At 34.5% G+C, this 25,165-nt stretch overlaps 1 protein-coding gene across 3 annotated transcripts in view; it reads left to right on the plus strand.

Annotated features, from left to right (window-relative positions):
* Positions 1-25,165, plus strand: part of NCAM2 (neural cell adhesion molecule 2) — a 140,529-nt gene that overhangs the window by 28,840 nt on the left and 86,524 nt on the right. For all 3 annotated transcript variants that reach the window (XM_087937530.1, XM_087937531.1, XM_087937532.1), the window contains exons 2-5: positions 16,105-16,176; positions 18,947-19,153; positions 20,288-20,431; positions 24,010-24,147. In XM_087937530.1, the coding sequence (XP_087793656.1) occupies positions 16,105-16,176; positions 18,947-19,153; positions 20,288-20,431; positions 24,010-24,147 (561 nt within the window). The remainder of the gene's footprint in view (positions 1-16,104; positions 16,177-18,946; positions 19,154-20,287; positions 20,432-24,009; positions 24,148-25,165) is intronic.

The following is a 25,165-nucleotide window of genomic DNA, read 5'->3' on the forward strand; positions in this document are numbered from 1 at the left end:
ATAGAATAGAATAGAATAGGAGTACTTTATTGGCCAAGTGTGATTGGACACACAAGGAATTTGTCCTGGTGTAAATACTCTCAGTATACATAAAGAAAAGATACATTTGTTAAAAATCAAGAATCATAATGTACAACACTTAATGATAGTCATATGGTATAATCAACAATCAAATCATACTAGGAAATAGTCAATATCAATCGTAAGGATACAAGCGCCAAAGTCATAGCCCTACAATCACAAGTGGGAGGGGATGGGTGATAAGGAGCGATGAAAAAAAGCAGCACTATGAAGCAGTATATAAGTGATATTGCTATAATATTTTTTTAAAAATTAAAGTCTTGCAGGTAAAAACACGTTTGATAATTGAATTGTGTTTGACACAGTTTTAGTTCTGGTGTATTTTAAAAAATACAATTGGAGAGTATGATATGATAACAACTTTCCTCATGCAGCCTGGATAAGTGTAGTGCATCCATCCTTGTGTTCCTTAATCTGTCAGCAACCTTCAATTGCTTTCAATCAGATATGCTATCCTTCTGGACAGCTATGTCATCTGCTTGTCAGAGGCTCCCTATTACAGTAGTTCTACTGCTTTCTGTGTTCAGCATCAGTCAGTATTGGTAAAGGGTAAGGTCACATTCTTGGTCCTTCATTTGTGAAGTACCTCAGAGACACTCTCTCCCCCTATTTAGTATCTACATAAAATTGCCAGGGGAGGTCATCTATCAAATTAGGGTCTACAATAATATGTGAATGATACCTTGCTATACACCCCTACTGGATGCCAGCCAAATGATGTTCTTTATAAGGCTGTCTGGAAATTGTGCAGCTCTGGGTGGAGGAAACAGTCTCAGCTTTATTCCTGACAGGACTGAATGGCTATGGATTTTTGGATCTCTCAACTCCAGGAAATTATTGCCCTTATTCTTTGATAGGTTTGCACTTTCCCATTCAAAACTCATGTGCAATCTTAGAGTAGTCTTGAATCCATGGCTCCTATTTGAAGGGCAGCAGGCAGTTGTGGTCAGGAGGACTTTTTAACAGTACCATCTAGATGCCTTTATGCCTTTTCCTGGATTGGGGTGCCCTACAGATGGTAACTGAGCTGCTAGTTCTCATGGTTAGAGTATTGTGGTGTGCTCCACATGGAGATGCTATTTAAGTTCACTTAACACTTTAAATTTTCACTATAGTTTTCTATAAAAGTTCATTATAACTTGTATAGACCATTACATATACCTTGGACAACAGATCTCAATGGAAGGTGATATAATAAAGGAAATTGAATGTGTATTAAATTGGTTGGGAGGCATTTGGCAAGCTAAGCATAATTTTCAAGAGCAACCTCCCCCTATGCCTGAAGAAAAAGGTTTTTGATCAGTTTGTGTTACCTGCTCTAACATATATCAGTGAAACAAGGACACTAACCTCACAATCAATACAAAAGCTACGAGTGGTGCAAAGATACATGCTTGGCATTACAAGACAAGATAGAAAGACCTGCACATGGATTAATGAACAAACAAAAATATACAATATCATCAACAGAGTAAAATAATTGAATTGGGCTGGTCACATTGCAAGAAGAACGAATGACAGGTGGACCAAGGCAGACATAGAATGGCTCCCACTTGATAAAAAGCATCCACAAAAGAGACCTAAAAGAAGATAGATTGATAACATCAGTATTGCAGGCCCAATTGGCAAAAGAAAGCTCAGGATCGTATTGGTTGGAAACATGCAGAAGAGGCCTTCATCCTGTAGTGGATAGACAATGGCTAAGAGGATGATGATGATGATGATGATATGATGATAATGACCTGTAGCTAATCTGGGGTGTAGCAGCACAAGGTCTAATGGGCATGTTATAAGTAATGTTCCTTGAATCTCATTAATTGCTGATACACTTTCAGACGCAATGCAATATTATGGTTATTATCTGTAAAATCCTTAATGGCATAGGGTTCTGTTATTTGAAGGACCACCTATCTTTTACGATTTTTGTCCATCTGCTAAAATTGGTAGAGTTGATGCACTTTCTTTCCTTTTGATTAAATAATATTTATTTTATTTATTTATTTGTTGTTTGTCAAATATGTACAAGACAGCAAGTATAAGTATGAACATAAACAAGAACAAAGGAAATAAATACAGATAAATGGGGACAGTAAGACAGGGATGGTAGGCATGCTGGTGTCCTTATGCATGCCCTCATTAAGGACATCTTAAGAATCAGGTGAGGTCCACAGTAGACAGTTGGAGGTTGAAGCTGTGAGGAGTTGAGGCTATAGCATAGGAGTCTGGCAGGGCATTCCAGGTGTTGACTATTCTATTGCTGAAGTCATATTTCCTGCAATCGAGTTTTGAGCAGTTTACCTTGAGTTTGTATTGGTTGTTTGCCCGTGTATTATTGTGATGAAGAAGTCATTGACAGGCAAGATGTTATAGCAGACAGTTTTGTGAATTATGCTTTGATCAGACCACAGGCGGCGCAGTTCCAGATGTCCAGGCCCAGAATTTCGAGCCTGGAGGCATCGGGAATTCTATTGTGAGTAGAGGAGTGGAGGACTTTTCTTGAGAAATACCTCTGAACCTGCTCAGTTGTGTTAATATCCAATATACAGTGCAGGTTCCAGGTGTTCAAGAATTGGTCTGCAAATATTACCTATTGGTAATCAGGACGTGTGTCACATTGTCTCCTCCCTCAGAAATACAGTATGTGCATCTTCCATTGTGAAGGTCTTCTGCCGGCCATTAGAAGCATGGTAATTCTTCCAGGCTTTGAGATCGATAGAGTTCCTGTTGATTGCATTTTTTGTGGCACATATAGTATAGCCTGTTTGGACAGACATGGTCTTTTTTCCCCACAGTTTAAGCTACCCAAAGTTGCTTTGAAGTTGGGCGAACTTTATTTTAAACGTAATTTAACAAAAAGGATTTAATTTTCTTTTTTGTATAGATAAAACAGCCTGTGTTCTTCTTATACGTATTATACGCATTATGGTTGTGGTGGTTTATGTTGATCAATTTTATTTTGGCTATTTACTAAATGTATGTTGTTCTTGTTTTAATTTTTATGTGATTCCTAGTGTTTCTAACTATTGTAGCAGCCCAGAATCATGCATCTGAGAAATATAAGGCCATAACAGTAGATAAATAAGTTTCAGTTTTATAACTATTTCATCAACAATGTAATTAGTGCAGAATACTTTACAGTATAATCTAATTTGCTTGCTTATTAAAATTCTAAGATGACTAATTAGCTAACATGAATCTTTTAAGTGGGAAGACAGAGTTTTCAGATTATGGGTCAGGACTCTCTGAACAATTGAAGCAAGTGTAAGCAGGGTCATAAGTTTGTTTTTTAAATTTAGAGCATTGATACAACCTATCTGGAGTTTAATTTCTAGTTTTGCCTTCTAACTACTTGCAGCTTGTCCAAGAAAAGTAAAAATTGAACCAGAATTTGGTTTGGGCTTTGTTCATTTTTTACTTGATTAAGCCTACAATGAACATTTGTAATACTTCAAAGTTTGTGAACCTTGAGTAAAATGTAATTATTTTAATAATTTTTACATTTATTTTTTTTGTCCAACTCCATAACTCCAATGGAATCAATGGAATACTTTCCCCATGAAGTGAAAGGCATCACAAAACTAGTTTAAGTTGAATGCTATTTAAATATTAATTAATATTAGTCTAATCTCTAGATGAATAATTCACTAGGGATATAAAATTGTTCTAGGAGACAAAACAAAATATTTTGACCAACTTTAAAAAAATGATAAGTGCAAAAGAGCTATTTTTAGTACAAGAATAAAAATGTGCATAATTGAACACTGAATGTATTATTCAATTAATACGTCTCATTTGCTTTGCTGAAATGCTTTGAATGATGACCAGTAGAAATTTTAATATTAACTAATAATGTGAAGAAGTCCATTAATAAAATAAAATACTTTATATGTATTATATATACCTTATTCTTTCATAGATAAATTAACTTCAAATATTTTCCAGAAATAACTACTTGAGTTGCTTAAGTAAAACAAATATAAGCTTCTATATGTAAGTCACAACAATAATTTAACTCCCACTGAATAGTTCACAAACTGAATATACACACTGTGAGAACACAGCTCCTACCAATTTAAGAGCTGCAAAGAAAACTAGGACTTTAACTTCCTTTTGAAAATGGTATGTGGAATGGAGAAATGAAGCCAGATGAAGCAGAGATTAATTTTGAAAACAAACTTCTTTTTATCCTTGTGTTGCAAGGAGTATTGTCTGATATTATAAATAGATTTGCTTCTCCCATTTCTATGAAAAGTAGATAGCTAATAAACAACACAGTAGAAAATGTAACATGGTAAAATATCAGCATGGGATATACTGTATTTCATAGGCAAAATAAATCAGTACTACATAGAAGTCTAATATAAAGTGCTACAACTTCTAGAACATCTTTGAAATAAATCTGAACTTTTTTTATTGAAACAAACTTAATGATTTAAAGTAAAATAGAAAAACAGAGAGGGGACAAGGAAAAAAATGGCCAGACACCACAACATCAAAACATAAATTTCATCTTATTGCACTGAAAGTACAGAAGAGTGGAGGCTACTTCAAGTCATTGCAAGGAATATTTTATCATTTTAGCATTATTGTGGTTAGTGTTAAGATGACAAGAATAAGGATGAAACTATACTTTTTAAACTTGAAGCAGTAAAGCAAATTAACCATATAAGAAGGATTTCTAAATAAGAACAAGAAACATGCAACCATTTTTAGTGGCTTGCAATATTAATAGGAACAATTGTTGTTACAAAAGACTTCATGCATTCCCCTGTGTGCAGGGGAAAGAGCTGTGAAGAAGCTGTAATTAATCTGTAGTTTCCAATTGATAGTATAGAGATTATACAAATTTCACCTAGATGATTCCACTATCATTCAAGATATCCTTTAGCTTTGCCTCCCTCTATCACTTTATGCCATTCTACCACTTCTGTCAGGAAATGACACATTTCAGCCTGAATCCATGAAGAAAAAAGCTCACTGGTTCTGTACTTGTGCATTTCAGTTTGGACATGAACTATCAAAAACTTTTTTCTGGTTTATGCACATCCTTGTTTTGCATATTAATCCTAAATATGTACGAAGATAATAAAATGTTGGTTATTTATTTACTTATTTCTCTTTGGTAAATTTGAAAAACATATTGTATGCATGTTCAGGGTCAGAGTTTGCATCATATCATGACACCCATTTCATCATTATCTTCTTCCGTGGCATGTCAAACATCAAGCCAAGACTGGATCCCAGAAGTATACTGGTGATAAACACTTTATTTTCCTTTCCTCTTGAAAGCTTTAAATAACTTGAGCTATGAATCAAGTTGCATATACAGGTAGTCCTTGACTTACAAACACAATTGAGCCCAAAATTTCTGTTACTAAGTGAGATATTTGTTAAATGAATTTTGTCCCATTTTATGACCTTGCTTGCCACATTTGTTAAGTGAATCTCTTCCGATGTTAAGTTAGTAACATGGTTGTTAAGTGAGTCTGACTTCCCCATTGATTTGCTTGTCAGAAGGTCACAACAGGTGATTACATGACCCTAGGACGTTGCAACTGTCATAAATACAAGTCAGTTGCCAACCATCTGAATTTTGATCATGTGATCATGGGGATACTGGTAATTATGAGTCACTTTTTTCAGTGCCATTTTAACTTTGAACAGCTACTAAATGAATTGTTGCAAGTCAAGGACTACCTGTATATTCATCCAGGAACTATATTGTGCAAACAAGTTGGAAAGATATAAAATCAAGAAAAAAGAACCAATCTGCAAGAACCTTACCTCTTTGATTTTCATTAAATTGAAAAATTGGCCACCTTTTCGGAAGGTTTAGGCTGTAGTGAGAAAAATGGCAATATATTGTCTGTTTTGGATATAGTCCTGTAGTAAAGGATTTTGTAGAAATCTAATAAAGATTTAATTAATGTGAATAACACCTTTACAGCACATGTTGTAATTCCCTTCTGTGCCCATATGCACATATTCTATGAAACTGCTAATAGTTGATAAACATTCCACTCCTTTATGACTGCTTGTTGGATAAAGCAATTAACTTCTCATTACTGATTCTGGAAAAGGTCTATGTATCAATTACATTTTACTTAATACATGTGAAAGGACATTGTCAAAGAATAAAAAACAATGCATTTAAAACTAGAATTTAAAAATATTGAGTTTTTCTGCCAAAAAAAGGAGTAAAGGTAAAAGCAACACAACTATACAAGAAGAGTAAGAAGCACAATTAAACTAATTTATTTTGTAACTATAGAAGATATATCAGAGACTAAAACAAAGCAATGGCTATTTTAGTTTTAGAAATCAACACTTAGTTCTAGCCCCATCTTAGCCATGAAAGCCAGCTGAGTGACCTTGGGCTAGTCACTCCATCTCAGTCTAACTCACATTACAGGGTTGTTGTTTTGGGGAAATAGGAGGAAGAAGGACTATTGATTATGTCTGCCATCTTGAGTTATTTGTAAAAATAATAAAAGTGGGGTATAAATAAATAATAACTTTTTGGAATGTCAGTGATTATGAATTATGTGTCAATGAGTTTGCCAATGTTACATATTAGTTTTCCGGAAGACAAATTGCCCCCAAATAATACCCAGAAGTAGTAACTGAATAAGATCAGATCAAATTAAAACAGTCTTTATTATGGATATATTATAATGATGATACACTAGGATAAATGTCTAAATTAACAAATTATTTGATACTACAGTATATGCTGATTTCAGCATTTTCCCTTTTTTATCAAAATTTTCAGCAATTTCCCATTGCAGTAAAATCAAATAATTCTAACATTGGAAATGATCATCTAGACCATGCTTTTAACAATGTAGGACAACTAGTTAAACATCCATGGAGTCTGGTTCCCCAGCTTCTTTTTAAAATCTTCAGAGGTGACAAATCCACAACTTCCACTTGTAGACTGTTCTTGTCTCCTAATGGATGAAATGTAGTCTTTGAGGCAGGAGAGGACAGACAAAGTAATTGGACATATTCAGTCTACAACTTATTGTTGGATAAAATTCATCAATTGATGCTCATTTGGATTATTAAGTTTGGGAGCAAGAGGCTATCCCTGGTTCATGAGTTCATAAATATCTTTTGAGAGAGGGAGCAGTTCGAGCAACATTAAAAGAAGCAGTGATCAGGCTGCTTCTGAATAAACTGCAACCCAGTGGCCAATATTGCCTTGCTAGGCGGGATGCTTGAGCAAATTATGGTCAATCAAGGCCACACTTTTCTGTATGAAACTGATAGTCTAGATGCATTGCAGTCTGATTTAAGGCCAGACTTGTAGAACAGACATTGCTTTGGTAATCTATGAGGTTATTTGTGTTGGAGAAAAATGATAGTGGGGTGGAGTGAGGTGTGATCCTGTTGGTCCTCCTGCTTTTTGTGTGGCTTTTAATACCATCAACCATGATGTATATCCAAACAGGCTGTCAGAATTGGAATGTAGGAGTACTGTACAATGGTGGTTCCACTCCTACTTGGATGGCCATTTCCAAAAAGTGGTGTTGGGATTAGTCTTCTGCCTTTTAGTGATTAGGTATATAATCCCTTGGCCTTCCATTTTATCCTTATGCTTTTTAAATCTACATGCAATTGTTGGGAGAAGTCATAGAGGGAATTGGGCTAAAGTGAAATCAATACGTAGCTGGGGCTCTACTTCTTCTTTTCATCTAATATAGGAAAAGCAGTTGGCATTCTGAACCTGTACTTGGACAGGGTAATGGGATGGATGAGGGCCAGTAAACAGACTCAATCCAACAGGATGGAGATAATGTTTATAGCCAGTACATCTGTCCAGGTGCCCTGACTGTTTTGGAAAGGCGTGCATTGTCCCTAAAGGAATAACTTCATAATTTGGAATGTTCTTAGATCCTTCATGTCACTAAGTGGCCTTAGTGGCAACAGAAGCTTTTTATCAGCTTCAATTGACTTACCAACTACAATCTTACATAGGCAGAGGCAGAATCACATTTATTTGCATAACTTCCTACTTGAAGTAGGATCAGGTTACTTATGAACTTGAAGACCTTCTAATAAGGTTCTTATACTGGTCACCAACAAAAAAGAAATGAGCTGGGTTCCATGAAGGTGAGAGCTTTTTGTGAGTTAGCACAAAAGTAATAGAATTTCAAATTACATCAGCATAATTTTAGTTCCAGAATTATTTATTTTCTCAAGCTTTCTAATTGTCTTTTAATTGTATTTAACTGTGCTTTCATTCTTATTTTTTAAATGTGCGTTATATAATGTTTTTATTGTGTATTTTATTTGAGTTCATCATTTATACTTTTAGCAAATTGTATTTTAGATGCTTTTTTAAAATTGTACATACAGCTTCAGCTATTAACTGGTGTACATTTTACTAAATAAATAAATAGCTAATCTATTTACTAAATACATAGATTCATTAAAATTATTTATATTTGTAAAATTATCTTATTTGTAAGAAGGCAGAATTTAATGTTGCACTCACAACTTCACTGCCAGTTCGAGCACTTGTCATCTCCAGTCTCTCCATATGTCCCTGGAGCTACTTTCCTTGGCCAATTTTTCTTTCTTTCTTTGACATGTCAAGCAGTACCAGCAGCAGGGTAGAGCCCATGAGATGAAAGGTTGCAGTTCTGTTGCTAATTTAGATGTAGCTCTGTTGTAAAGGGGTTTCAAAGTTACTGTACATGAAACAAGCACAGTTACTGAGCTTATACAGATACCTTTTGGAAAGATAGGGAACAATAGAATTCATTTAATTAGCAGTTTAGATATCAGAGAAGAAACTGTGAGGCTGATGGAATTTAGTCCCACCGTAGACATAAGGTCAGATGGGTGACTTTCCACCAGATATTCTTTCTCAGTTTTAGGAAGAGGACAAGGGCAAATGATTTCTGGAAGGGAAGGGAATTAAGTGATAGTGCTAGCAGTGTGGCAGGTCCTGTTTTTATAGATGGAAGAACTGGGAAGTACTTCATGAACGCCTATTCAATTAGACTGAGATAGACAAAATGCAAAAACAGCAAAAATCCAAAACAAAAAACCATATAGCTAACCAAAGTTCTTTTTATCAAAAGCAAGAGAAAACCTATACAAACCAATGGTGATAGAAAAAACAATATTTAGCCACACTGTCAGTTCTTGTTCATGGTGGAAATCTACTTTCTTTATAATACAGTAAAACTAAACCTATGTATACAACAAGCTCCCATAATGCCCAATTCATAGTAATTACCAATCAGGCATTATATAAATAGTGACTGCATCAGACAGTCATAGTTACAATATTGCTGAAAAAGTAACTTTTTGATCATTCACTGCATTTAGACATCTGCACGCATCTGTCTCAGTCATGTGTTTTCCATTACAGCCAGTTGTCCTGTGTAAAAATATTACTCATAGTTACAGTCTTATGGTTTTTCGCTTGGTAATCACTTTGCTTAATGACTATACTGCCAGTCCCCTTTATGGTTACTAAACAAGAACTATCTACATTGGCAATTGGCTCTACAAAAACAAATTCAAAATAACCAGAGAAAGCAGTTTTTACCAACTGAAGAAGGAAGTTTGTGCCAAAGCAGTCTAAAAGAGCTGAAGAGATCCCAACTTTAATGTCTCAGCAAATCTATTGTCAGTTAAACTTTAAACTTGTTGGTAGAAGAGGAGAAATATAAATTTAAAATGGAACAACTAAGAAAGTCTTGAACTAACTCAACCTTATGGGTAGGGTATAAGACAAAGGCACCATCATTAGGATGTGGCATAAAAATGGTTGTTGGTGTAGGAATCCATGATAACAAGCCATTTAACTGGGTCTTGTGGTTTTTTTTCCTCTAAAGGAAATTAAACAGGCAAAATGAAGAAGAGTTAAACTTGAATCTGCCAGCTCAATGGAAGAAAGGGGATTCAGAGCTCTTGTCTGTATGCTATATTTGTCTGTAAGAATATATGCACATTCTCACAGAATGTGTACACCACTTATGCAACTTGGTTTGTTTGAGTGATGCTACAGATGTGAAGATTTCTTCTCAAACAAAAATCAGAAGTTAATGTAAAATATTTTACCTTTTGTGTATTGAAGCAGATCTCTAGAATATACTTTTTGGAGGCATATAAAATCTCATGCATGCATAATGAATTCTGTACATATGCATATGCACAACTTCACTAACAACCAGTTGTGGATGTGGTATAATTTGAGGACATTAAAATAGCACAAGTATAAATAATATTGTTTTTTAAGTTGTAGCTATTGAGTTTTCCTTGATACTTGAAAATGCCTATTGTACAGAGAGAAGGCAAATCATTAATAAAAATGTGATTAGAAGTTGGAACCATAAATTAAATCAGATATTAAATTTGAATAAGATGTATGCAATTCACATAAACTTTAATGTATACTAGTTCTACCTCAATATCCTTAATTGCACTTCCTTGCCCAAGCTCACTGTGTTTCCCTAGATGTTTAAATCAATCTTCAAATTGTTTTAACAAGTTGAAACTTGAACTTCACTTTCAGTTAAGCAAAAGCAACTAGGAATTAACTAAAGCCTTCAGTGATCATAAGCATGTCCTCTTTGCTATTCTTATGATATGTGCATTTTTAGATTGTAATAATTACTGTAAATCTTAAACAAAACAATACAAAATTATGAGCTATAATGTTAATGTGACTTATACCTTGACCTGTTGATGATTTCTCAAGTCTTGAAAATGTAAAGCATTTTACAAAGGAAAAGAAAAAGTATACGTTTCGGAGTGGAAGGTCTTTGTCTTTTCTTTTTTTCTATTTCTTTGTTATAAAATTACATTCTATTTATTTCATCTTTTGGGGAATTTTTCATGCACCCTACAGAAAGGTTCTAGTAGGCCTGCTTAATTAAATGAACACAAAATGTTTTAGACAACTTTCTTTATTGGTAGCTGATCATATTGATCTGAGAAAAAATGGCTGGAAGATGTGGTTGTGAAAATCTGTTAAGTTGAAGGTATTATTTTCTGCTGAATGGTTTGCATGTTAGTATGTCTTTGGGGAATGTTACTGTAATGGAGAGGGTGAAAAGTACAAGACTGGTAAGTAACAAGGAGTTGTAAAAAATGAATTATATGAAGAGCTATATAATTCTACAACAATGAAACTATACTATTCATATGCAATATTGCTGTGTCTTTTAGTTTAGTGATTGTCATAGGATATACTAAGCAATCAAATCATACTAGGAAACAGTCAATATAAATCATAAGGATACAAGCGACATGAACCACTCTATTGGCCACTGACTGAAATTTCTTTCAATTATATTTTTAAAATAAGATAGGTGATATGGTAGGTTAGTAGCTAAAATACTGGGCTTGTCAGCTGGAAAGCCAGTAGCCAGGTTTGAGGCCCGAGCTCCAAGAGATGGGATGAGCTCCCTTCGTCACCCCAGCTCAAAAGTATACAAATGCAAGTAGATAAGTAAGTAGGTAACAGCACTCTATGACATCATGCTGGCCACATGACCATGGAAATGTCTTTGGCAGTGCTGGCCCAATGGCCTTGAAATGGAGATGAGCCTGACATAGTATTTTTTTAAAAATATACTAGTTCTACTAGGCATTGAGACCAACATATAATACACTTCTTTTTAATATTGGGGTTCCTAATGACCTTATCATGAATATTATTGCTAATGAAGACATTGGCAGACTATTTTTTGACATGCAAATGTTTTACAGCAATTTATACCTTGTATCACTTCACCTGACTGAATTTTCAATAAACTGTGTAGGTAGACTTGGTTGTTATTTAGAATACTCTAAATGAACATAGATATGCAAGATTCGTTAGGCTCATACCAAAAACCTCATTAATGCTCTTTAAACTATCAAATAGCTAATGAAAAAAATATCAAAGAATTAGAGAAGCGTAGGTAATAATTTATTTCAAGTACTTGAAATTGCATAGTATAATATTCAGCATGAACTACCACAGCAATTGTTCATCAGGTTTCTTTGAATACAAATTAATCTTTGAAAATATAATTTACTCAATATTTTCATTTTTTAAGGCAGCATGTAGCTAATTTATTATTGATTTTTAATTTCTGTTACGCTAGATTTAAATTTTCTCTCTGATGTATAACATGGTGACTTAAAATCAATGAGATTATAACTTTTTCATATTTTTTGTGGATTGTTATGCACTATATTTATTTTATATAATTAAGAATGAAACCCTTGCATCATTCTTTTCACCATAGAAACATCTGTATACTCCATGGGTTGAATGAACTCTGTTTGACTTCTAGTTCAGTCCCATCAGAGATAAACTAAACTTACTTGATGTAAAGGATAATTCAGGTTGCATATCAAACTAAGAGTTTAATATAGTTTTGTGATGATCTAAAGTTTAATTGTATTGATTAAAATCATTAGATACAATCATTGCTAAAGCTAGTCATATTGATTCAATTTATACTTATACATTTCAATACACATATGTAATAGAAAGAGTAATAAATACAACCCTGAACACAAACTATTCATGATAGAACAGTTTAAGCTTTTCCTGTTCTTAATTACTTATTGAACTTAATGCCAAATCATTAAAATGTAATAAACAAGCCTTATTGGGTTGGGACTCTGGAGAACGCTGTTTCCTAAATATAAGCAGAAAAATTAAACAGTCTTCCTAGAGAGTTAAGTCTTGACCTGGCAAATATAAAGGACAATTGCACAATTATTAATTTGATTGAGTGTGTGGGTAAGGTCAAGTTCTAGGCTATTGCTTTATAGGGTTTCTAGGAATGTCTTATCTCTGTTCTTCTCTGAACCCTAGAAAACAGCATCAGGTGAAATATATGTATTGTCATGCCTTTGGTAGAGCCGGACTCTGAGGGAGAGGAGGAACAACTGACAGGGAGTGGAGGTGTGGCTCCGGAGGTTGTGGAGGAAGCTGGGGAAGGGCAGAGGCTGGCTGGGCAGTCAGAGGAAGAACCAGGCCCATCCCCTCTTCATCCTAGGACACGCAGTGAAGAATGGAGAAGGAAACAACTTGGCTTACAAGAGAGGAAGTAGCCATGATCCCCCTCATTAGTTGTAGCTGGGGAGAATAGTATATAAGAGAGCCGGTTATAACACAGCATTGCCAGAAGTAAAGCATGTTTTATTTTGGGCTGAAGTTATCTTGGTTGGCATCCTTCCAACAGACTATGCCTTATCTCCTTGAATTTAGTAATTACTTATCTTGGTCTGTTGTGGAAATTTAGTCATTGTAGTTTGTTTGGTTTTTTTTATTTCACCTCTATCTGCTCATTAAGTTCAGACTGTATTGCTTTCTCTTGAAGACTATTTCTGAGTAAGTTTTATCTCCAACTGAGAATTATTGAACAGAGGGACCAAGTTGGAGGCATTAAAGGACATTTATTTATGTTTTGGATTTTGTTATGTTTGTGTTACACTCTGGGTCATCATATGTATGCTAATGAATATATGTATTCAACATATAATAAATATAGTATTCATTCATTCAAGCAAATAATGCTGTCTAACTTCCTTCTCAGTATTTATAAGTGTGATCGAAGGGTCCTAGTTGGAATGAATAAGCTTCACCTTCATTTATAAATAAGATTCAGCTGAAACCTAATGAGACCCATTGGCTGATTTTTAGGTTCTCCTCTCCTCCAATGCTGGGGACTTTCCATATATTTTTCTAGATAGGTTGACATTCCTCCAGGCAGAACTTATAAGCAGGTTGGGAGCATTTCCAGATTTTAAGCTACTTCTGAAAGAGCAGGTGATAACCTTAGCCAGAAGGTTCTTTTGTAGAATTGTGCACTAACTGTATCTGTTCCTGGATTTATAGGTATTGCTCAAAGTCACTTATGTTTAGTCTTCTGTCATTTGAAAATTTGCAATGAGATCTTTGTGGCACTGCCTTTGGATAAACTGGTTCTAAATGCAGCAGCATGGATAATTATGCTGATCATATCTCATTAGCTCCCAATTGGCTTCTGGGTAAAATTTAAGGTACTGGATACTACCAGAAAGCTTTTCACAGCACAGATTATTTATAGGGCTCCCTGTTTCTGCTTGTCCCATTAGATTCAATAGAACTGGCATGCCAGAGGTCCCTATTACCAAGCAATGCTATCTGATAAAACCCAGGAAATCTGCTTTCTGGTACAACATCTGCTCTATGGAACACCTGACCCCCAATGTTCAGATAACCTTGACACTGTTGAGGTTTTGTAGATATTTTCATTTATTTATTCAATTTCTATAACTGCCAAGTCAACCAGTTTTTGGCTGCCTTGCAGGCATTGGCCACTGTGTTGAATGAGTTCATTTCTAAGGAGAGTTGCAGTAATTAATTGCAGGATGACTACTGTTTAATAGTTAATTGCTTATTGTGCACCTGGGTGATTATTATTTGGTGGTGGAGAGGTGTTTTTTAATCCTGTAAACTGCCCATACTCACTTGCATGAGATTGACAGCTGTATATAAAGACATTACATAAATAAATTAGTGTGTGGTAGCCTTAACAAGTGCACCAGATAGGAAACACAACCCAATGAGTTAATTCTATTTTATTTTAGGCTACATTACAGAATCTTGCAAGTCTTAAAGTACAATTCTCCCCCGTCTCCTTTACAGCCTGAAAAATTATGGAGGATCTCTTCAGAGCCTCTTGTCTCACCTACTATCCATGGGCAATGCTGTCTCTTATCTGAACATTCCTTGGGAACACCTCTAGATCCAGTCATCCAAGGTCATTCACACATGCCATTACATGTGTGAATATGATTTATAATTAATTAATTGTAGTGATGGGGTCTTTGATATCACTGATACTTCTCACAGCAATGTGGGTTAAAATAAGGGTGGGTGGGTTTAGTTCCAATTTTTTATTAGTTTATCAAAATAAAAATACAAAGAAAAATGAAAATAGTCGGAAAGGGAAAGAAAAAGGAAAGAAAAAAGTGTAGGGCAAAAGGGAAAAAAACACATTGGTTTCTGACTCTTCCTAGTGCAGTAAAAAGATATAACATATAGCCTCAAGATTTTACTTTTATGGAATAATATATACTAGCCATTGCTATAAAAGTAAACCTATTACTAGAAAAACCCAAAATCAAAGTTTCATTTATTTTCCCATGTCAAGCACAAAATCCAAAGTGGTCTCCAGGTAGAAATAATGTTGCCTGTATTCTTTTCTTTGATTAGAGCAGTCAATTTAGTCATCCCTGCTAACTTTGTCAGTTTTTCCAGCCAGTCATCCATTTTGGGAATTAAAGTATATTTCCATTTGTGCATAGAGCAGTCTTGCTCCTGTCAGCATATAAAACAACAAAGATCCATTTCTTTTTCAATTTTTTGTCTGTTAAGCTTAAAAGAACAAAGTGATTGAAGTAACTTAATTAACTTCTTGTCTTTTATTTTTATTTGATTTATACCCTTCCTTTATTTTTCTAATTCCATGTGACTGTGACATGAATGATGTTTTTACCTTCTCTTTACATAACCATGTTAAGTATTTTGGCTGATGGAATGAAAGACCCAAAGCCACCAAGTAGGACTTCTTGCTTAAGGGAAGTTGAGAACGTTTGGTCTCTGAATTTTTAATCTAGTACCTTAACCACTGCACTGAATTGGCTCTCAATGTTATTTATGCAATTATTGGAATTCAAGAATTTGTAATAATTATGAGGAAAAGAATACAAGCCATTTATACAGGCATGTATTTAGTGAAAATATACTAATAATATATTGGTAATGTATGACTTTCTGTCAATGTAGTTTACTTTGTTTTTAACTTCAGTATTTTGTGCATCTGTATTAATAATTCTTCAGTGATCACATGCTACTGAATTTAAGATTAATACAAGTTACTCAAAATTGATTTTATAATGTTTATTATAAATCAAAATGTATATAGCAATTGTGAACATTTTTCTATTTTTTCTTAATTTCTAATTTTCTTATTAAAGTGGGCTACCTTAAATCTATTCCTTTATGTCTTACAGCACTTCAAGTGTCAATTTCCCTCAGCAAGGTAGAAGTCAGTGTGGGTGTATCAAAATTCTTCACCTGTACAGGTATAATGCATTTTATTTTTTTACTATCAGCTTCATGATATATATAATTATTAATATTATCTAGAAAAATTATATTATAATGGCACCTTTAAATACTTTAATAAAAGTATTAGAGATTGTGTCAGTATAGAAATCAAAAATAATAAAATGAATTCAAACTTTTAAATCAAGAGTATGATAATTGACCTGCAAATTATCCTTCAAAAGTCAAAATGAAATAAAGTTCTATAAAAGCATTTTTACTGTGAATTTTTTTATATTCGTGATGGATTTTTGTTAAAGCAAATTATTTGTACTGTATATCTTTGCCAATGTATATTAATCTAGCATAACACTAACTAGATAGCAATAGTCAACGAACCAGCAGGACAGTTTTCCATTTGTAGTAATCATGCTGAAAGTTCAACATGAAGAACAGCATGAATTGAGAACACACAAAAATACAATAATATTAAACATTCCAATGAAATCAATTCAATTTTTCTGTAGTGAAATTCTAACAAATCAACATAGTCTTTTGCGTTTATGATTTACAGACTGTGATGCTGAGTTTCATTAGAAATACTTGTATAGTGCACACATAACATTCTGAATGTTTTGTATATGTCTTAATGGCTATTTTTTGTACAATAAAGTACAATATGGAACATAATACACACACAGCACTTCCTGAGAACTTAATGTAAACAAAATAGTAAACACGTCTCTCTGCTAGGCAGGCAGGGATTTATATTTGCATTGGCCAATAATTTCTGTTTCTATAGAGTTAATGTAAGTGAGCTAATTAATGCTGGAGTTCAAAGAATAAGGTCGGAATTAACGCTTCAACTGGCACATTAGCAGGGGTATATAAAAATGAGTCAGGACATCCAGGCTTATATAGTATGTAACCACTATATTGCTTCCCTCCTTCCAACATTGTTTGGTATACAAACGATGAACTCCAAGCAAGGATTTTCAGGTATGGTCATACATCAGTATATATAAAGATTGACGTAATATTGGAGTATCACACATTGCTAATTCTGTGAGAATTGAACACTAAGAACCTACTATTTGATTACTATTTGAATAATACCAAACAATTTGCATAAAATGTACTATTTATTTATTTGGTTGGTAGGTAGGTAGATAGGAAAGTAGGTTGGTTGATTGGTTTCTATATCTGCTCATCTAGTAAACAACTCTGGGTGGCTCACAATTCAATCATACAGATAGACCAAAAGGAAAGTGGAAAGTTAAAGAGAGAGTAGCATCTGAGAAATTAGGGACTAATGATGGAATCAAGTAGTTCAGTGCATTCACTTTGAAGGAAAAATTCAAATAAAGACAGAGAAAGCAAGGATTTAAGAGTCAATTCACTTCAATAAGTATATTGGATTTTTTAAGCTATTACATTTTGAAGTATCTCTCAAAAGTAAGATGAGAGATCTAGAATAATTATGGAAATAGGAGACTTGGCCATTTGAACAAAATGGGAAACTTAAAGATGATGTTCTTATGATACAGAAAGCAAAAAATTTGTAGGTAGAACCTTTTTATTATTGCAAAGATCATAGGCTAAAGTTCAGGAGAAACAGTCTAAAAGTGTTCTGAGGCAGAAAATGTGAGGAAGGGGTGGTGATAAAAATTGAGATTAACCAAAGAGCATGACTGGGGGAGAAGAGGTTTATCAGGTGTCTAGTAATTAAGGCTTACTGGCCTAAAAGCAAAAGATTGTCAAGAAGGTTAATAGGCTTAACATCTTATCAGCCCTGTTGTTTAACTGATAAGAGGAATTGTCAAGGAAGAAAGTTTGAGACTTTGTCTACCAAATGTCTTTGTGGTGTTATTGTGTTATCCTGATCTACAGTGCAAATAGGAAGAGGCTAGAGAGTTTTATCCACTCTATTTCTATAGATCTTTGGGAGAGTCACCCTTTTAACATCACACTGTTACCTAGGAGCAGGGATCACAGAAGTGGTTCTCTGATGTTATCTGGCCTCTCTTCTATGGTACGTCCCATTTACAAGCCATTTAGATTTTTCTGGACAAATAGTTACCAGGATATATAAGAAGGCTAGCTTTAGAAATACTGTATTTATCCTAAACAAGGATTTAAACTTTGGATAATTAGAATTTTATCAAAAACAGCAGCATCTCCATCCTCCTGCCTGGCTTAACAATGATGTCTTCTTCTTGACAAGGCACCATACATAGAAGTTTGGAGAAAAAAAGAATGGTGTTTTTACTAAGAAAATGCAGTGGGAATCTTGCTTATTGGTAGGAGTTATCTATTTGCTGAACAGTCCATTCCTCTTCCCCTGACTTTGCACAGCTTTCCTTCATTGGACTGAATATCCCTACAATCATTTAGAAAGAAAAATACTGACAATAATCTCTTCCTCCTTGGAAAGACAAGCTAGCTAGCACAACGGAGCTGTTTCTTCAGTTTCAAGAAGCATAAACTCAACATGAGGTCAATCTGCAGAGGCCCGGCAGTCCCCAAGAGTCCAATTTTCCCTGGAGATCAAGCAAGGTCTTTTCTGAAAAAAGAACTGTGGGAAAAATGTGGCAGAACATGGCTTTCTCTGAAGTCAATAAATTAATCATGAAAAAAAGTTTTGAAATTGCAAATCTAATATTATGTTTTTATTGTGTTGATTTTAAAAAAATATTGTTTGGTATAGTTTTTTTAAAAAGATATTTAATTTTTATTAAAATACTGTGTTTACATTTAAGTATCTTTTTAGCATTTCTTATATTAATTCTTTATTTATTTATTTTGTAGTAATTGGTGAACCTGAGAATATAGATTGGTATAATCCACAAGGAGAAAAGATAATTTCAAATCAGAGAGTGGTGGTGCAGAAAGAAGGTGTAAGGTCACGATTAACCATTTACAATGCCAATGTGGAAGATGCAGGAATATACAGGTGCCAAGCAACTGATTCTTCAGGATTTAGTCAAGAAGCTACAGTTGTTGTGGAAATTTACCGTAAGTAAATGCACTATAAAGCGTTGTCTTTCTACTTATGGTGTTGGAAATGTTGAGTACAAAACTCTCTAAATTTAATTACAAATTATATATTAAAGTGCAATACTATTTCCCCTAGTAAAGTAGTAACTATAGGCCTACTACTGTATATACCGTATGGCATATATTATACAGTACAAGCAGGGGTGGGATTCTACCAGTTCGCACCTATTCGCTAGAACCGGTTGTTAACATTCTAAGCACTTCGGAGAACCGGTTGTTAGAAGAAATTACTGACCTAATCCTGTAAGGAAGGCAGGAAGGAAACATTCTGGTGTTGCTTACAGAAACTGCCTCTACATTAACCCTTATTACATTCTTGGCAGGACTAGACTTCCTGTCTCAGGAACCTCTCTGGAAGTTTTTCCCCCTCCTATGCTGGTACTTTGCTTGTGTGGAGTGACCATTCAAAGTTACAGTGGCACTGAAAAAAGTGACTTATGACCATTTTTCACACTTACCACTGTTGCAGCATCCCTACAATCATGAGAGGCCAGGCGAGGAGATGCGTGCCTAGATGTGAGTGATGTTGAGTTGGCCACACCCAGCCAATAACATGACCACCAAGCCACGCCCACCAATTTAGCCACGCCCACAGAACCAGTTGTTAAAAAATTTGAATCCCACCTCCGAGTACAAGCTGTAAATATCCAGATAACCAATAGACAGTAGTTGTCTCTATCTCACCCAGATCTTTGCTGCATAAGTATGGTAACTATTATATATAGGAGAGTCTTTAACAAAGTTTATTATTTCAAGTACATCATAACCAACACTCTTATGTTACTTACATTAGCATAGTACAATATAACGATAACTCAGCTTTCTTGGGAAAATATTAAGAAAATTGAAAAACGTTAATAGTTTTGGTCCATCTATGAAAGCTGTTTGGTGGGCATATGTCCATAACTATGGACTTTAAAATACTTGAAAATTTTAAGAAAGATTTTTCTGAATTATATTTATGTGTGACCTTTTTTTTGCTAACAAATAGTGGTCAAAGTGACTCATTATAAATGATTTAACTGCTTTGAAATTCTTACCAAATTAAAGAGTAAGCTATTACAATAAATATATTTCTTTTTCTTTTCTTAGAAAAGCTCACATTCCAGGATGTCCCATCACCTCAAGAATTTGTACAGGGAGAAGATGTACAAGTCCTTTGCCATGTTATTAGTTCACCTGCACCTATTGTCAGCTGGTTATATCAAAATGAGGAAGTCTCAAATATTGCTGACAGTTAGTATTTTGGTAACTCGTTAAATTATATGTTTTGTTACATATTCAGATTGTTTACACTTTATAATCTTCATTACTTAAGAGAATATTGTGTGGAATTGACATGGCTACTACAACTGACTTCATTGTTTGCTCTAAGATTTGACACTATGTGGAAAATCTACCACGGGTTTATGAAAGAAATTATCTGGTAATTTAAATGGAAATTCACAATTAGAAGAAATTTGACATAAATTTGACAGATTCAAATATCACCATTGTTTTGTTAACTTCTCTCCCCACCCTCCAATTTTTCAGCTCCACTTTTCACCTTGAACATTCATTATTTCCTATTAAAGCTGTGAATGCAAAATACAAGTAAACAAACTATTTATAATAAATATTTATTTATAATATATCATTAAATAATAGTAAAGCCAGCTGGCAGGATCTAAACAGAATTGACAGGCCATAGAAAGATAGTGCAAGTGTTGTTGACAAAGTATTGGGAACAGAGGCGTTGGAACTTGGAAAAAACTTGTATGAATTACTAATTATTGCCGAGAAAATACATAATTTGTTTACTAACTCAGATTGATTATATGAGAGTTATTTATCTTTATGTTCAGGTTGCTTCCTATCTACTCCTATCCTGTTAAGTAATTATGGCTGTTTCTTGTAGAATGCTAATATTCATTCTTTTGTTTTTTTTCTTAGTTGACAGGAAAATATACTGCCATAATTGTTACATTAATGACTAAATTCTTATTGCCTCAGTATAGTTCTGTTCTTATAGCTTTAGTGTAAGAAATTAAAATAGAAATCTACCTAGCATCACTACGAGCTGGTGTCTGTATATTTGGGTGTATTTTCTCCTTAAATTATGACAGGACAAGTTTCTATTGCCTAATGATTGATTGTATTTGATGTGGGTTAACTGGTGCTCTAGAAGATTGATCTGTTTCCAGAAGTAACTTAAGTAGTTTCTTTATACCTTTACTTTATCTCTTGGGAGGTAAAGGAGTTTTGAAGAGCCATGAATTTATCATGTTTTATCTAACTCCCACAAGATTTGTCTGTGCCTGTCAGTAACCATTTGGTCAAACCCAGCTGCAGACTACTGGCAAAACCTGGATATTTCTCTTGGTTTAAAAGTACTTTCCATGCAAGGTGCTAGTCCTGTTTGTAAATGTAAATCTACAATTTTTTCAAAGGATTGCTATTTGTTTTAAAAAGTCTAACGCTGTTTCAGAACTCAAACACTGGATGTGTTTACTAGTTCAGAATGTAATGGTGTGGCAGTGATGCTATCCATACTGAACAAGCTGTACTCTTTGACAGTTTATATAGGACAGGACTATCAAACCCCTGGCCCGCGGGCCAGATGTACAATGCACTGGCCACATCAATGTCCAGTTTAGTGAAGGGAGGGAAAGTCCTGATACATCATGTAATGCTGCCATGACGATGTGAGTTTGACACCCCTGATATAGGCTATGACTTATACCCGTGATGGAGAACTTATGGTACACGTGCCAGAAGTGGTACACAGAACCATTTCCCCAGGCATGCCAGCCGTTCCTGTTGCTCTTCCGGTTTCCAGCTCGTGCATGTGTGCCTGCCAGCTTGTCTTCATGCATGTGGGAACACCGGAAACCAGAACTGCAGCTCCCTGGCATGCACATGCATGCCGGGGAGCTGAACTTCCGATTTCTGGCATGCGCATGTGCACTGGCCAGCTGGTCTTTGCATGCGCATATATGCCAGAAAACAGAAGAGGGAGTTGCTCTTCCGGTTTCTGGCACTCCTGCAATGCATGCTGGGGAGCTGCTCTTCCAGTTTTCAGTGCTTCTCTCCTGCGCGCACGCTCCCATTTTGGCACTTGGTGCTGAAAAGGTTTGCAAACAGTGACCTAATCAGTAATACATGACATACAGCCGAGTTATTTGAGGAACTGTCTATCTCCCATGGTATTTGCAGGTTGCTATGAATTGATAGGGTTGTTCAGAATAACAGTATAACAGAATTGGAAAGGACCTTGGAGGCCTTCTAGTCCAACCTCCTGCTCAGGCAGGAAACTGTATACCATTTCAGACAAATTGTTGTCCAATTTCTTCTTAAAAACTTCCAGTGATTAATGTTTCTAGCTATCAGGAAGTTTGTCCTTAGTTTTTGGTTGTTTCTCACCTTGATTAGTTTCCATCCATTGCTTCTTGTCCTGACTTTAGGTGCTTTGGACAATAAGTTGATTCTCTGTTCTTTGTGGTAGCCCCTCAAATATTGGAACACTGCTACCATGTTCTACTTCATATATTTTTTAATCAAATGGTATCATTTACTGGGATCCAAAAAGGGGCATTCTCGTTGCAGCCCTGTTCTCTGTAATGAAGTTTCTCCTGAGATATGTGTGACTCATAATCTGATGTTACTCCAGATGGTCTTAAAGCCCAGCCTGTTCTTCCAGGTAGCTGGAGCCCCTTGTTGATTGTATTTGCATAAGTCTTATGCTGCTGGCATCTATTGTTTATTTAATTTTTTTCAATTTATCTTGTATGTTTATCCTTTTTTTGTGAACTTTCCAGAATTGGTTTGGAGTCCAAGGACAGTTAATGAATAATAAATTAATAAAAATCCTGTTATATAATGCCTGATTGGTACTTCACAAATTGCTAATCAGGCATCTCTTAAGTAGATGTCTATGCACAAAGTCATATATCCAGCATCTCTTGATGTCTAAGCCAAAGCAGACCTGTAGGCTGTGCCCAACAATCAGAGGAAAGAGGATAAATCCAGGGGATGGCCAGTAGCTTCCAGACACATTGAACTCATTGATCATGTCATCAGTAACACGGTTAATAAGGCATTGTATAAGGTTTCTCCAGAAAGATTTGTTGGAAAGAAAAGAAAGCATTAGAAAACTTTTTTTTTTTTTTTTGCCAACTATTTTGTGGTTGAGATGAAAGCTGCATCTTGAAGGTTTATCCTCTATCAATAGATAGCAAAGGTATTTCTGTGCCACTTTGCAGGATGGGAAAATGAGCCTGTGAAAATACATCATAAATGATATTTAGGAAAGAACAGGAAAATTTACTTTATTTTTTACTTTTACATTTTTTATCATTTTATTTTATATGAATGATAGTCATAACTTTAGGATGCTTTTAGCACTTTTTGAGATAAACGCAAAAAGACACAAATTGCATACTTCTCAGTCTGAGCTGAAATGAATAATATCCAAGGCTTTGTGTCTTTTCATTGCTTCATGTCTTTAATTCAACAATCATATCCGCCCAGCAGTGGATTTCTTTACTAAAGTGAATATAAGTAGTATTGCATAGATTTATTAAAAACCCAAGATGTAAGAAATGAAAAATACAGAATTAAGCTTTCATAAAGATACAGAATTAAGCAGAATTAAGGTGTGAAAAGGGGGCATCCATAAGCGCACCAACGTGCCTACCGTCCCTGTCCTAAAATAAATAATAAATAAATAAAATGTTTTGCTGATAATACTTTAACAATGTAGGGGAAGTATTTAAAATTTTATATTTACTAATTGCCATTACTTATGGATAATAGTTTTTCTATATGTTTTCCAGATAGATTTGCCATGTTGCCAAACAACAATCTTCAAATTCTTAAAATTAATAAAAGTGATGAAGGAGTATACAGATGTGAAGGAAGGGTCGAAGCTAGAGGAGAAATTGACTTTCGGGATATCATAGTAATTGTAAATGGTAAGATTTATATTGTATGTTATTTTTTCTTTAGGTAAGAAATATAATTTATATTTCGGATATTTTGGCATTTTAGAGCAAGGTAAATAAATTTTAAAGGTAAAAGTATAATAGTCACTGTTCAGTGTTGCATATGTGCAATGCAAACACTTATAGCACTAGTTTATCACTTCCAAAATAATTATATGTGATTCACTTTTATAAATGTGACCTCTAATTTTGGTATCATCACAACATAGGCCAAAAATCATTCTAAATTTTTATATGTACATGTTATAACACTGTAGATGATGTGGATAGTATAAAGACTATTTTGTTCCAAAATTTATCTTGAGAGAGAAAAAAATTAAATACAAGGGTTATAAATTTTGTATGTATTAGTCAATAACTAGCTATGTAGAATCTATGAGATCTAAAAGAATATTCAAATGTTATAAGATAACATGTTATAAGATATATATTTTCATTGGTTTGCTTTCTTCATGAAAGCAAACTGTTTTTTCACTGGAGATTAAAGACATTTGTGAATTCTTCAAGGTTTTTATGCGAACTAATTTGTCTATTCGGAATCATTGAGTTGGATTCAATCTGGCTTCTTAAGAATGGAAGGATAGTCCATTCCTTTCATTGACAGAAGTTCACAATGGGACTTCCTATATTGTTTTATGTGACTGTAGAACGAAATAAAGCTAAAAATGCTGCAACATTAGTGCTAAATGTTCTATTGGATTTAGCTCAGAATTATAGTGACTCAAGAGAATTTGGGCGGGAAATCCCAAAGTTCTTATATGCTGCCTGGTTTATTAAAACGAGGCCAACTAAATTATGCTTTTATGGTTGCTTACATTCTATTACATTCTATTAAATGATTACTTTATAGTTGTCCAATTACCAACACATTTATAAACCAAACCAAACATTATATTCAAGACTTTAAAATCCCCCTCCCCCCAAAAAAGCCCCATCTTTTCATTTTGCAATGTATAAGATAATGACCAGGAGAGCAGAAAGTGAATTA

Source organism: Pseudonaja textilis, chromosome 7 (genome assembly GCF_049901715.1).
Source record: "Pseudonaja textilis isolate UNSWEBS1 chromosome 7, rPseTex1.2, whole genome shotgun sequence".
Classification (NCBI taxonomy): Eukaryota; Metazoa; Chordata; class Lepidosauria; order Squamata; family Elapidae; genus Pseudonaja; species Pseudonaja textilis.